This window comes from Primulina eburnea, chromosome 8, assembly GCF_022965805.1.
Source record: "Primulina eburnea isolate SZY01 chromosome 8, ASM2296580v1, whole genome shotgun sequence".
Classification (NCBI taxonomy): domain Eukaryota; kingdom Viridiplantae; phylum Streptophyta; class Magnoliopsida; order Lamiales; family Gesneriaceae; genus Primulina; species Primulina eburnea.
The window spans coordinates 7,816,869-7,831,888 of NC_133108.1; the positions used below are offsets into that span (position 1 = coordinate 7,816,869).

Below are 15,020 nucleotides of genomic sequence, written 5' to 3' on the forward strand. Positions count from 1 at the left end.
ATGGATGCAAATCAATTAAATTGCATAATTGTTTTATTTAATTGATTTTAATGTTCACTTGCCGCATATTATATGATTAAAGATATGATTGCATGATTAAATAATTATATGACATGATTTAATTAAATTGAAATATTTTACCCGAATATTCGATAATAGGCTAGGGAAAGGAGATCGGGGACGACCAAGACAAAATAAATATTTTCAAGGCTTATTAATATGATTAAAAATGATTAATATTTTTCTAAAAATAATAAAATTCAAATTATTTTACAAGACAAACCCGATTTTATTCGGGAAGCCGGTTTTTGGACAAACGAGGGGCTTTTAAAATATTAAATGCATTATTTTTGAAAACTAATTTTTATATTAAATAACTGTTATTGTGCCCAATTTAACTATGTTGAGTAGGCCTAATTACTTCTAAACTTAAAGACCCAAAACCAAAGCCAATTATCATGCAAATTAAAAACTATAAAATAGAAACCTAGGTTTTTTTGACACCATATCAGCCGAAATACACACAACACACACACAATTTTCGAAAATTAGGAGAGGAAGAAAACAAGGAGTCTTCGTCACCCATTCAATCTTCTTCGCGCCCCTTGCCGACAATCGTATATTCGAGCGTTTTAAAACGCAAAGGCCTGTTTTCTAAACCCTTTGACGCAACATTCAATCCATAATATGCATGTTTGGTTTATTTTGCATGAAAAAATTGGTGTTTGAATTGCGTAATGTTTGACGATTATTTTTAAAGTTTCAAATGTCTTTACGTAAATATGAACATGTTATGATTTCCAACGAGTACGCTGCCAACATAGGATGTTTTATTGGATATAACATGGATGATTTAAGGTGGGATTGATGGTTGGAGTCGAGCTTGGCTAGCTAAGAGACTACGGCTAAGGGATGGGAGGCTGCTTGCGTCTCGGCCAGGGCTGGTTATGGCTTGGTGTGAGTCACGATTCAGAGTCCGGGAGGGTCCTAGCAGGGCTGGGACCCCTGGTTTGCTGTTACGGAAGAGTCCATGATCGCATGGACTCTTCCCATGCGCATGGATCGCGAGCCACGATCTGTGCTGCGTGAGGGTCAGGGAATGGCCTAAGCTAGTCCAGTAGAGTCTAGGGAGGATGGTCTAGGGTTGTGTCAGGGGCTGGTACAGGCCAGCTCGACGGTGGCTCGAGCATAACATGAGGGAACTCGCGCGACATGTTTTGTGGGAAAGGGATTCTAGCGTGGGCTGGGGGGCTCATGAGTGGTTCAAGGGGGTTTGGTTTGTCCCTAGGAGGTCTGGTCAGGTGATGGCTCTAGGTGGCTCGACCATGGTCCAAGAAAAATTGAGGGTTGGCTCGGTGGGTTAGCTAGAGTTCGAATTTAGGGCTAGGGAAAGTAAAGGGTCGAACCGTGGTTCACGGGGGACAGTTCATGTCCACGAGGGTAATTTAGGTATAAAAAGTCTATGTTTAAAATTTGGAAATAAAATATTAAAGTTTGAATTAATTTGAGAATAAAACGCTTCGAGAATTGGTAATTAAAGAACTAAATCTGAATCCTCGAATTTACTTCAAATAAAATACTAAAAATTAAATTTAAGCTTAAATAATTATTTGGGATGATATAAAGTCAATAAAAGTTAGAAAAGTCAAAATCGAAAAATTTACGTCTAGGGGCAAAACGATCATTTTACACCTGGGTAGTACGAAAAGGCTTGGCAGCGTCCCGTAGGGTCATAACGCATGATAAATGATATAAAATGATGATTTTGATGAAAAAATGAAATTTTATGATTTATGGTAAATCTGTGCAATTTTAACTGTTAAAATGCTATTTTTGGAAAGTCACGATATTTTGTGATTTAAAAAGGAAAAAAAAATATTTTGATGGATGTGAATTAACTGTGACAAAAGGATAGATGATATGTGGGAGATCCATTTTAAGAAGGAACAGTGAACTTACAATTTTATTGGAATGTCGTGAGGGAAAAGGTCCAGAGGAAGCCCGTTTACGAGACAAGTCCCCAGAGAGAGCCCGACGATCGTATTTTCATGGCGGTGCCTAGTGCTCGTCCCCATGCACAATGGTGAGCTAAGAATGATCAGTCCACCAAAGCATAAAAGGCTAGTCACTTTCAATGATCAAACTTCACCCAAAATGATAAATGATACAAAGTTTTACGATTTTATGATTTTACGATTCATAATTTATTAATGCTTAAAAGTTATCTTAAATAAAAATATGATTTTAATGCATGCGTTTGTATATATTATTTGCTACTTATGTTTCGAACTTGATGAGTCATTAGACTCACTATGTTTGAATGCTGCAAATGTTGATGATATTGAAGGAGACGCTAACGCTTGAGTGGATCGAGTTGGGCAGTCTCTCGGGAGACACTTTTTTCCGCATTAGCTTGATAGTTAAAAGATGTAAAGATTTTTGTTAAAAAATTTATTAGAGATTTTATGCTTTATTTTGAAATTAATTTTGATAATGTTAAAGATATAAGTGTAATTTTTGGTAACCGATGATTTTATGGATTTTATGCACTTGAGATTTGAATTGTAAAATCAGTGTTATTTATGGAAATGTTAAGTTATTTAATTTATTGATTTTCGATTTTAAGTGTTACAAAAAATAGTAAGATTTTAAAATTAAAAAGTAATGGATGTTTTATTTATTTTTAGACAAAAAATTATTGTTATTAGTCAAATACTCATGACAGCGTAGACTGAACCTTCTAAAAATTAATTCCTATATTTTCACGTGCATGTGATTACATTTTCCATGTAGATTTTTAGAAAACACACAAATTATATATCACTGGCTTTAACTTTTATAAAGAAAACCTGAGTAACTTCAAATAAAATAATTTAAATTTTTATTTTTAGGTATATATATATATATATATATATATATATATATATATATATATATATATATATAGGATATTCAAAATACATTATATCGATTATACTGTCTTCTCCAACCACCACCAATACCAGAAGAGGATGCCCAAAGTGCCTGAAAAATGAGAAACACCACTCAGCACCTCTTGGTTTCATTAGTTTTCTTCCCTTTTCTCACAGTATCACTTGATCTAATATCCACAACCCGATTTCTAACCAATGAACAAGTTTTAGTCTCTTCCACAGGAGAATTCCAGCTGGGTTTCTTCACTCCAGGTAGATCCAACAACTGGTACATCGGAATTTGGTATAAGAACATTGAAGTGCCAACTTTTGTCTGGGTAGGTAACAGAGATGTACCACTCAGAAATTCATCTGGAGTTTTGAAAATCAGTGCCGGTAATGGAGACCTAGTTCTCGTGGACGATTCGGGGCAGTTGGTTTGGTCAGCGAATTATTCCTCAGGGGGGAACACGGTTGCGGAATTGCTCGATTCAGGGAATCTTGTTCTTCGCCTAGAAAATGATGCGAACACTGAAAATTACCTCTGGCAAAGCTTCGATCACCCGACGGACACTTTGCTACCGGGCATGAAACTAGGCTGGGACTCGAAAACGGGGCTGAATCGATACATCAACTCGTGGAAAAGCGCCGATGATCCATCTGTAGGAGACTACAGTTTCAAGCTGGACGTCATTGGGTTCCCGGAAATATACTTGAGACATAAAGATGGTGTAATCAAGTACCGGAGCGGACCCTGGAATGGGATCGGATTCAGTGGGGTCCCGGAAATGAAACCTAGTACAGTCGCCTCTTTTCTGTTCAAGATGAATCCAGATGAAGTGTACTATTCCTTCGACTTATATAACAAATCAGTTTATTCAAGATTGACAGTAAGTTCTTCCGGCATTCTGCAGCGTTTCACCTGGATCCCAACCAGCAAAATCTGGAATTTATTCTGGTACGCCCCTAAGGATCAGTGTGATTACTACAAAGAATGTGGGGCTTACGGAATTTGTGACCCAAATTCGTCGCCTATATGCAAGTGCATTAAAGGGTTCAAGCCTAAAAATCCTCAGGCGTGGAATTTGAGGGACGGGTCCGAAGGATGTGTTCGGTTCGACGATTTGGACTGTAAAAACGATGGATTTCTAACGTTGAACAATATGAAGCTGCCTGATAGCGGGACTGCTTTTGTGGATCCAGCGATGCATTTGGATCAGTGTCAACAACTGTGCAAGAGCAATTGTTCGTGTCTGGGTTATTCGAATTTTAACATTACTAACGGTGGCTCCGGCTGCGCCATATGGCCGACGGGCTTGTACGATATGAGGCAATACACGGCAGCAGAAGGCGGCCAGAGTTTCTATGTTCGGGTGGCTGCTTTTGACTCAGGTAACCTAAGTTTTTATTTTATCAGTTAATTATATTTTAAAATAATAATAATAATAATAATTAATCGACTTATATTAGTATTTTTTTTGCATGTTTCTCAAATTAGCAACCACTTAATACTTTTATATAATTAATTAATTACTTCTCAGTATCCCCCGCGAATGATTAATAATATTTCTTATTAATAATATTTCTTATTCGACTTTTGTTAATAATATACTAATCTACTTTATCAATTATAAATATCAGGGTATTTTTGTAATATAAATAATCTCAGTTTTGAAATCAGAGTAGGTTGGAAGAATATTGAAGTATTTTTTTGTTTTTTGTTTTACTTAATTATTTTAAATATTGTCATATTGAGGTGGTATAATTTTCAAAGACATTTGGCAATTTAGCGGACTAAGTCAACACGACAACTCGAAGTTCCTGTTAGGTGGATTTCAAAGATGGATCACGTTCGGCGATTGAACTTATCATATTAGTAAAGAGTATGTCTCTTGTGAGACGGTTTCACGAATTTTTATCTGAGAACGGGTCAATCCTATCGATATTTACAATAACAAGTAATATTTTTAGCATAAAAAATAATAATTTTTCATTGATTACTCAAATAAAAGATCCGTCTCACAAAATACGACCCGTAAAATGGTTTCACATGAGTTTTTGTGAATAAATAAATATAAACACGAGAGAAGAGAGCATCGATTTCAATGTAGTTAAATAATTGTGGGCGGCGACAATTGTTTGGGCGAAAGATTGAGGTATTTTGGTCCAAACCGAGAGCCACCCACCCGGCCTACTCTATTGACAGGGTAGGGACCACAGCATTAAGCAAGTCCGGTTATAATATTTGTTGGAACTACGTTACAAATTATGTTAGCAACACGAACAATGTGTTGAGATGACAGATTTGGAAGAGTTTATTCACGAACTTGGTTTTTTTTTTTGAGTTTGAGCTTTCAAAGTGTTTCTCCTTTTCTTTGGATGGCTTTTGCTATGCCACGTCCCGTGTCCGAAGCTGTTGAAATCGATGTTGTCTCCAAATAAAAATTTCAGTGGTGACGGAAAATATGTATTTTAAAACATAAATCAGTTATATGAAAGTTGTCAAATGATTTGTAGATGTGTGAGAATAAGATCTATTTATCAGAATGCCTCCATAATCTAAGCATTTTCTTCACAAAAGGGCCCAAACCGATAATATTTTAGAGGAGAATTTGGATTTTGTGTGCGAATTTTCAAGAGATGGTCTAATGCTATTTATAGATTGAAAAAAACTATCTTGTGACCCCTAATTTTAATTCTTAAATCATGGTCTTTATGCGTGAAATTATGTCTCAATTATTTTCTTCAGTATTGTACACATGGACCATTAAATTCTTGTAACCACAATGAACTGGAGGGGTTTCACGTGCGCTCCTTACATGTCATTTGGGTAAAAATATCTTGTTTAGAAATACATTAGCGGGTGCTGAAATTATTGATTCAAGCGTGCAAATTCTTAATTTTGGGTTAAGCAAATTCTTAATTTTGGGTTAAGCGTAAATGAGTGAGAGTAGTACATGGATGGATGACCTCTTGGGAAGTTCTTATGCGTCAAGCTGCTGATGTTGTGCCGCTTGATCTGGTTGGTTAAGTGAGCCGTAAAAGAGTGACACCAGATTTTAACGCGTAATACTGTCTCTGCTGGGGACAGAGCCGACTGTAAGGAATGGTGAAACTGATCTCTGAAAGATACGAGACAGCACCACAGATAGACTTACCTCCCCGGACTCATGGGCCTAACAGCCCAACTTATTAGCACACAAGTAGGTGCATTTGATCTTAACAATTGATATCAGAGCCTTGTCATGGTAAGTCTCCCATGAAATATATTTCTATACTTCTTGGGGAGGGAATGTTAGGTTAAGTGTGTATGAGTGAGAGTGGTATTGGAATGAGTGACCTCTTGATAAGTTCTCATGCGTCAAACTGCTGATGTTGTCACTTGATTTGGTTGGCTAAGTAGATCGTAAAAGAGTGACACCAGATCTTAACAGGTAATACTGTTTTTGCTGGGACAAAGAAATAAAGTTGTGTTTTGGTTAACAGCTATAGCTCTTAACCTAATGGTAAATGCTCGATACTAACACTTTAGCTATTGTTTTCTAAGAACGGAAAAGTAGAACATGTAATGAACAATGCACATTGAGAGTAGCATTATCTCTCTCTCTTTTTGTTTCAGAACCAGTCGTATTAGCGCATGGAAACAGCTCGGACAAGAAAGGAGCCCTCAAGATTGCTGGCATTACTACCGGCATTGTGATTCTGCTCGTGGCACTTGTCATCTTCTTCTTGTGGAATAAGGGGAAATCAAAAACTTCACAAAGTAACAGTTTAAAGCACAGAGGTAAGGAAAATGTGCCGAGTTCGTGTTCTGTATAACGACGTATTAATACAATCTGAAATTATGAATGCATATGAACTTTTTTTCTTTATAGCAAGTACAGTTCCTAGAAGTCAAGATTTTCTCATGAGTTCACCAACTATACCTAGCAAAAGGGATTACTCGAAAGAAACTGCAGCAGATGAGATAGAATTGCCGTTATTTGACTTCGACACAATAGTTGCCGTGACAAAAAATTTTTCTGAGGCGAATAAACTGGGCCAAGGCGGTTTTGGTAGCGTCTACAGGGTAAAGTTCTATCAAAATATTTGTTCATATAATTTGGTAGTGATAAACGAGGCCAGGTGGTTTTAGTGGAGACGTCCTAAAGTTAAAATCTGAGACATATTTGGATTCAGGGTATGCTGGTGGAAGGCCAGGAAATTGCAGTGAAGAGGCTCTCCAAAAGTTCTGGCCAAGGAACAGAGGAGTTCAAGAATGAGGTTAAGTTGATTGCTAGACTTCAACATAGAAATCTTGTTCGTTTACTCGGTTGCTGTATCGAAATGGAGGAGAAGATGTTGATTTACGAGTATATGGAAAACAAAAGCCTTGATTCCATTCTATTCAGTAAGTACTCTTCGACTATTCGACCGATTATAGAATATTATCTAACAGTATTTGCAGGTGGTTTTTACTTAGTCATAACCTTTTCTATTCCAGAGAAAAATAAAAGTTCATTACTTGACTGGCCAAGGAGGTTCAACATCATATGTGGGGTTGCACGAGGGCTTCTCTATCTCCACCAAGATTCAAGATTTCGAATCATCCACAGAGATCTCAAAGCAAGCAACATTCTCCTAGATAAAGACATGAATCCGAAAATATCAGATTTCGGAATGGCAAGAATCTTCGGAGGGGATCAGACAGAAGCAAACACAAAAAAAATTGTAGGAACATAGTAAGCACCAAACGAACCGTTAAACTGAAAGCTTCAAATTATAATCACCACCAAGGGTCACTCTGAGGTCTGAAGCCCATGGCCTCGAACAAACAAAAATCCGCAAGATGGGTTTTGTTAATTAGTTATTCATATCAATCCTATTTTGCGAAAATGATTATTCCAAATTATTAAGGATTCCATGATGCAGAAGTATTATGGTCACTCACTTCATTATCTTTTGCAGTGGCTACATGGCCCCCGAATACGCGATGGACGGTCTCTTCTCTGTGAAATCTGATGTTTTCAGCTTCGGGGTTCTAGTCTTAGAGATCGTGAGCGGCAAGAAGAACCGAGGATTCTATCAAACAAATCACCACCTAAATCTTCTGGCCTACGTAAGTGCAAGGAACACCATCTTTTATCTAATATTTCTTGTTTAAAAACAAATATTCGAACTAAAAATTAAAATCGAAACTCGACAGGCATGGGGATTATACAGGGAAGGAAAAGCTTTGGAGCTAATAGACTCAGATTCTGGTAAATTATATTCAGCAAGTGAAGCAATGAGATGCATACAGGTAGGATTGTTGTGTGTACAAGAACACGCAGAGGACAGACCGAACATGTCGACTGTTGTTTTGATGTTGAACAGTGAATCTGCATCAATGCCACAGCCTAAGAATCCCGGGTTTTGCCTCGGAAGACGGCCAGTTGAAACAGATTCATCCTCGAGTAAACAATATGAATCATGCACGGTAAACCAAGCAACTGTTACAATGATAGATGGTCGATAGTAAATGGATCAAAGAATGACTCTGCTGGTGTATCTAACTGTATATTCCCAAGAATTTTGCTGTTTATACTCAGGTTTTTTTTCGTCCTCTTGGTCTTAAAATTTTATAGATGAGACTGTTGGCATTCTTTCCAGATACATTGAAGAAATTGTGTTTGAAAGAATTTTGGGTACATGTGTAATATCTGACTGGTATTTTACAAGTTTGCAGGATTTTTACATTATTTATTTGTTCAGCTGTGGATATTTTTTTTCCTATATGAGCATATCGAACCTTATTTTACATATTTGTCAGCCTCCGAGACTGGAGTTGGTTGACACAGATATTGTTTAACAATCACAAAATTGCAAACAACAAGTCTCGTAGTACAAATCTTGTCAAAATCAGTCTATATCATAAATCATATCAATACCTTTACAACACGATAAAAACCTGAACGAAATGCAAAAGCTTAAAACATGATAACACAAATAAAAACAAAATAACATGACTGGTCTTGATTTCATGTGGCTTTATCATCATCTCCAAAAGTTTTCTTGCTCCTCTTCTTCTACTTGCTTCTCATTCTCATGTAGGTATATATATATATATATATATATATATATATATAATCATAAAGATTCGAAGGTACCACGTCCCACTAACATCTCCCAACAAGGGCCACGACACGGAAAACATGGCTAAAAAGGTAGGTTAAACATATCGTATAGATAATCGTAAAGACTCAAAAGTGGCATTAAGGACAAGGAATAGATAGAATGCAAAACATAAATCAAATTGCATCATAAGGATAACATAGATATATCATATTCATTGCTTATTAATATTCATATTGCACTATTATTTCCTTTAATTATCCATTGTCTTACTTGTCAGTCCCTTGTATGTTAATCATCTAAGAGGCTTTTGAGAAAAAAATGGTTATTATATCACATTGCATCATGGTTTAAATCAAACATCGAAAATTCCTTTGCCATTTCAAATCAAGTCGTAACACTGCCAAATATTTGATATCATGTTTGAAATGAACAAATACGTATATTATCCACCGAATTTCTCACGAATATCATAACCAAACAACAGTTTTGATAATAAAATAGTCCAATGATTTGATATCATATCAATAGTTCAAAGTTATGATTGGAAAGAAGAAGGGCCATGTCATGATTGATCGATTTAAATCATATATATCGAGTTTTGAAACGAAAAGCCTACTTATTTGTTTTCTTGGATTAATACATGACAAAATACTTGTTGGGATGCTCGAACGAAGGACTATTCCTTGCCGCCGAACCGTAATTCGAATGATGCACTGTATGTGCAACATAAAATATGACAAATTCTTAAAATTAGACCAACTTTGCTTGTTCTTGTACAGAACCTTGGCTCAATATCTTGGAAGGTCCCTTGCTAAAAAATGATGAAGGAATTGTAGCAGAAAATTTGCCTTTCTTTCAGCTAGTATGTCCGAAAATTTGTAGTGTTTTGGAGAGGATTCTTAATGTGATTTACCTCAACCTCCATCCATCATTTATAGGCTAGAAGCAACCAGCTGAAAGGTCCCCCATTGATGGCTATTCATTCTATTCTAATGTCATTATTCCTCCTTTATTGTGTTGTTACAGGTCCTTGGGATTGGTTTACCTTTCTCCCCTTCAACTTTTCGAAATATGCTTGCAATGGGTGCCATATTCTGCAGGGTAGTTAATTATAAATGTTTGTTGACGTGAATGGATTTTCATGACCATTTACTTGGTTGTTATAAGTCTTTCAATCCCATCATTAAGGTGTATGAATTGTTTGTCCACCATGGTGCTTATTTGGTTTCCTCTTTTTATTATGACCATGCACTTTGGATACCATGAATTAGGTTATTCACATTCCTCCTTCCTTATTGAGAGTTTTTTGTTCTCGAAATTTGGATTGGCTTGATTCTCGAAGAGCTAAGGGTAATGCTTTCTTATCTTCTCTTCTAGCTCCCAAGTAGCTACGCTTTCAATATGATTAGACCTTTGTACTTTGACATATGAAATGGTTTGCTGCCTAAGTATTTGGTCCTTGGTGTCCACGATTCGGATAGGAACTTCCTGATACTTTGATTTCTCGTTTAAGTTCCCCTCGATTAGGAGTAGTCTCGCTTCAAAAATGTGACTAGGATCCATAATATATATTCTTAGATGCAAAACGTGGAATACATTTTTAATCATTGACATATCAAGTGAGAGTACTAATCTGGAAACATGTGTTCCCACTATCTCTAGAATTTTAAAAGGTCCACTGTATCTGGGGTTCAGTTTCTCATGCTTATTGAATCAGACGACACCTTTCATGGGTGAAACTTTCACCTATAATTTCTCTCCCACTGCAAATTCCACCGATCTTCTCTTAGGTTAGCCTAGTTTTTTTGTCAATCTTGTGCAGTCTTTATTCTCTCCTTGATCATAATAACTTTATTCGCTATTTTTTAGATTAACTCGGGTCGAGTGATGGCTTTTTCCATATTTCATCCCAATATAGTTGTAACGTCTCGAAAATTTGAAGGTCCACGTGAACCACATGCATGCAAGTTATTAAATTTCTTTGGTGTGTGTATATTTCATTAATTTGTGTTTAATTATTTTTATTCATTTTATGCATAATTAATGCATGCTATGATTTAATTCATGAAAATTTAAAAGTTCATGCATTAGGGTTTTTAGGTGCATTTCACGCTTGAACAAGGATCGGACACCGGAGAATTTCAGGAAAATTATTTTTATTACATGATTAATTCTAATTAATTAATTTAAGATGTTTTAAAGGTATTTTTCAAGAATTGAGATTTATTGAGTACTTTTACCCGCAGAATTTTAATTTTTAACGGTACGCAAATTTTAGCGAATCGGTGAACTTTTTGAGAGTTCAGATAATATTTTCAAGAACTTTCCAACAAGAAATATTTTTCGAGAGTGTGTTTGGATTTAATGGGTCTAGTTTTAAACTTTTTGGGCTTAAAATCTTTTTTATTTTAATTGAGGCCCATTAGTGCACATTTTAATTAACCTAAACTACACTTAAACTAAACCTAAACCTACCCTACCTCATAATTGTCGACACCCCCTCTCCAACCACTCCATTCTATCAAGTATTTAGTATCCTCCAGCTGCATTTTCTATGGGGTTCAGAGCTTTGCATCGAGGAAAGCTTCGGTGGCCACTTAATCTTGTAAAGAAAAATTTATCCGGGTTCTCTCGCATCGTTCTTGATCTTCAAACACATCAGGCACAGTGTACCTTCATCTTTGCATCACATACGTTGATATTAGTGCTGTATATGCATGTGTGCTTGAAATATTTCGGTCTATCCAAGAACATGAGAGATCATTCGGTTTTGCACTATGTTATTACATTTTTATGTTGTGTTGCTCACGATTTCTTTGATCTGTGCGAAGGGCTGCCAGTAGTTGATGATAAGGGGCTGTTCTTGGTGGTAAGTTGGAGTTATGAGACTTTTAGGAGCAATGGCGGAGCCAGGAATCCGATTCTACCCGGGCTGGAATTTTAAGTTCTAAAATCTTTTAATATTTTAAATTGATCTACTCGGGCTAATATCAGATTAATCCAAAATTATACAAAAATTTACATATAATTTTTTAAAATTTTTTTGGACCATCAGGGCTTTAAAAAGTACTCTCTCTCCGCCTCTGGTTAGGAGGATTGGTGGTGATTTTAATGGCAGCCGAGAGGAGTGATGGCTAGGGAAGGGCTCGGTTTTAGGGTAGATTAAGTGCAAGAGCTGAACCAGCAAATCGAGGACTGATCTGAGCCATGGACTTGACCCTTGAGGGTCTGAGTCAAGGCCTGGAGAGGTTCAAGACCTACTGAAACGAGCCACGAAGTCAATCGAGCTGCAGGTAGGAGGTTTGGTATCATGGTGCTCTTGAGGTGATCGGTGATCGGGTGAGCTGTGATTATTGCATGAGGGTGTAGCCATGTTCTTTTGGGTCTAGTAGAGTCCTAGGGTGGTCTAGGAGAGGTGAGTCAAGAGCTGGTTCGCTTGGTTGTGGACTAGGAGCGAAACAATTGGGGTCTAGCTCACTAGGGATGAGGCGTGCATGTGCTGTAATTTCCAGCAGCATACCAGCTGGGTTATTAAGGTTCTAAGGGGTTCGAATTGGGTGGATTCAGGTCTGGTATGGTGTTGTTAAGCCATGTTTTAAGTTTGGTAAAATTCGGCTAAGTTTCGAGTCGATTCAGGTTAAAATCGGGACCTCGAACGAATCGGTTAAGTTTTGAATTTGGCTCGAGTTTATGTCTAGGGATGCTTTTAAATATGTTTTGGGACATTTATAAGAGTTTGGTAAGTTTCAGATCAAAATAATGAATTTTGGATTTATCTGAGATTTAATCGCCGCATGAAACATTAATTAAAAAATTAATTGAAACGCCTAGATTTAACTATTTTGGAGATGAATAAGAATTTTGCAATTGAGCATTATGAGTGGTCGAAAATGATTTGAATATATTAATTTCGGTTAGTAGTACTGATGTCTTACTCGTGAGTCATAAGTTAAACTTAAAAATGATGAATGCCTTTGGAACTTGTAGATTTTCTAAGTAATTACTGATGGTTCGTGGTTTCTAGGCGGGCTAATTTTTGAGGATTCCTTGTAAGGATTAATGATTTGAAGACTACGACGATCTTTGGAAGTATAAAAATGTAGAATTCATTTAGGACGCATGTTTTACCTAGTTGGATTTAAGGATTGAATTAAATGAATTGATAATTTTATGGATCTAATTGTAATAACCAATAATTTGAGGACCTAAGTGCAAAAAATAAAATTCTTAGGGACTATTTTCGAATTTACCGAATTTTGAGATTAAATTCTGAGTTTTGAGAATTTTAAGGTTTAATGAGGCAAAAATAAAAAATTTTTGGGGATCAAGAATGCAAATTTCGTATGGTTGTAGGGACAAAATGATAATTTTCGAGAACTTTAAGTGCCAAATTGCAAATTCCGAAATTTTGAGGATTAAATTCAAACTTGGAGGAACAGTTGGGCTAAATCAGTAATTTTTCGAGGTTATGAGAATTGATTTTGGGGATAATAAGCTTAAAATCGTTGGACTTTATGTTACGAGAAACCTATAAAATGGAATTAGGAACACCAAGAACTTATGAGTAATTGTGGAATTTTCGAGATTAAGGACAAATTTTTAAGAAAATTGGGAACTTATTTAGCAGTAAATGAGAATTGAATGGTTTAAATGATACAAATTTTCGGTGATTTAGACTTGAAGGAAATTTAGAACCTTTACGTATCTGGGTTATAATGTTATAATGAATGGTAATCAAGGACATTGTAGGATGAATCGATCTTGGACTTGAAAATCTAAGTGTTAATGGAATAGTGTCGTGGCAAATTAAGAATTTAGAGTGTCAACAATTTAAGATAAATTTGAGCGATTAGTTAATTTATAGATTCAACATTAAGTTAACTTATTTTTGGAAGCTTAAGGTTTGAGGTAGCATAAATTTTAATCATGATCTTAAGAGTTAAAATTATACCCTTGTTGGAAATTAATTTTTCTAAAAAACTGGGTATGGTCTATGGTTGGATTACTTGATAGACGCATATAAAAATTGAGGTAGACACCTGGTTTTAAGAAATTTTTGAAAGTCATTAAAAAACTTATAAGTGAATATGTGTGTTGGAATTATTTTATCTAATACTATTTGGGTTGCGTAAGCTTGAATTTTAAGTTTATGAAATAGGTGTTCGTACGAAAATTTTGGGTGAAATAAAAAAGCAAAAGAAACGAGTTGGGCTCAACATAAGTTACCAACGAACGAGTATTAAGATTCTTAGCAGGTAAGAAGTCTAAAATCTTGTATGGGAATTCTAGAACTCAATAGGTTATAAGCGAAGTTGATTTATTATAATTAGTTTAAGGCTACCATGGGATAAATTATTAAGTTTTATACGCTAGAATTAAATAAGCATTAAGAATACGTAAGAATGCGATATTCTTTCCAATGAGGAAAGTCCAGAGTCTTAGGCATCAACTTTATTGTAATTGGGAAGAGAATAGTTTAAGCATGATTTGAAACTCTTGATATTTATTCATGAAGGGGTTTCCATGGTAGGGACACCAAAAGGGATGAATTTCAAAGGGTTTAGGAGGCTTAAGTGATTCTGCGTAAGGGCTGGACGTGAGGGGTTAAGGGGTTGCACGAAAATAGAACCCTTGGAGTCTAGGGTTTCGGCTAGGGCTTCCTTAGAGGGGCACGGCCTTAGCTGCTATTAGAGTGTGACCAGGGGACCTAAGGGGGCAGCAAGATGGTCCTAGGGTGTTTGCATTCGGGTTGGCTCGAAGGCTAGAGTGATCGTGTGAGGCTTGGACGCGAGAGACCCCTAGGCGACAGGTTTTAGGGCTGAAAGGGTATAGCTCGATTACACTAGTCCAGAAAGTTGCCTATGGCATTATCATGGTCCTAGAAAGGTGGTCTAGGGGATGGTCCTATTGGTTAGGGGTTGAGACCTCAGGTTTCATGGGTAGGGGACTAGGGTTTTGAATTTTGTGGAAAAAAATTCAGTAGGTGCCTAGGTTTGGTTCTATGGGTTTTAA

At 36.4% G+C, this 15,020-nt stretch overlaps 1 protein-coding gene across 3 annotated transcripts; it reads left to right on the top strand.

Annotated features, from left to right (window-relative positions):
* Positions 1–2,950: 2,950 nt before the first annotated feature.
* LOC140838801 (receptor-like serine/threonine-protein kinase SD1-8) lies at positions 2,951–8,636 on the top strand. Of its 3 annotated transcripts, none has more exons than XM_073205364.1 (7): positions 2,952–4,304; positions 6,532–6,696; positions 6,788–6,981; positions 7,092–7,302; positions 7,396–7,633; positions 7,860–8,010; positions 8,098–8,636. In XM_073205364.1, the coding sequence occupies exons 1-7, from the start codon at positions 3,032–3,034 to the stop codon at positions 8,407–8,409; spliced, it is 2,544 nt and encodes an 847-aa protein (XP_073061465.1). In that variant the 5' UTR covers positions 2,952–3,031; the 3' UTR covers positions 8,410–8,636. The 3 variants fall into 3 exon arrangements, 2 of the variants coding, with proteins under 2 accessions (XP_073061465.1, XP_073061466.1); XM_073205365.1 differs by having other exon boundaries at positions 6,797–6,981; XR_012119659.1 differs by lacking the exon at positions 7,396–7,633 and having other exon boundaries at positions 2,951–4,304; positions 8,098–8,333.
* Positions 8,637–15,020: the final 6,384 nt, after the last annotated feature.

Coding starts and splice junctions, on each gene's coding strand:
- LOC140838801 (XM_073205364.1), top strand. CDS start 3,032: ATGAGAAACACCACTCAGCACCTCTTGGTTTCATTAGTTTTCTTCCCT. Junction 6,982..7,091: donor GTTTTGGTAGCGTCTACAGG/GTAAAGTTCTAT, acceptor ATTTGGATTCAG/GGTATGCTGGTGGAAGGCCA. Junction 8,011..8,097: donor ACCTAAATCTTCTGGCCTAC/GTAAGTGCAAGG, acceptor GAAACTCGACAG/GCATGGGGATTATACAGGGA.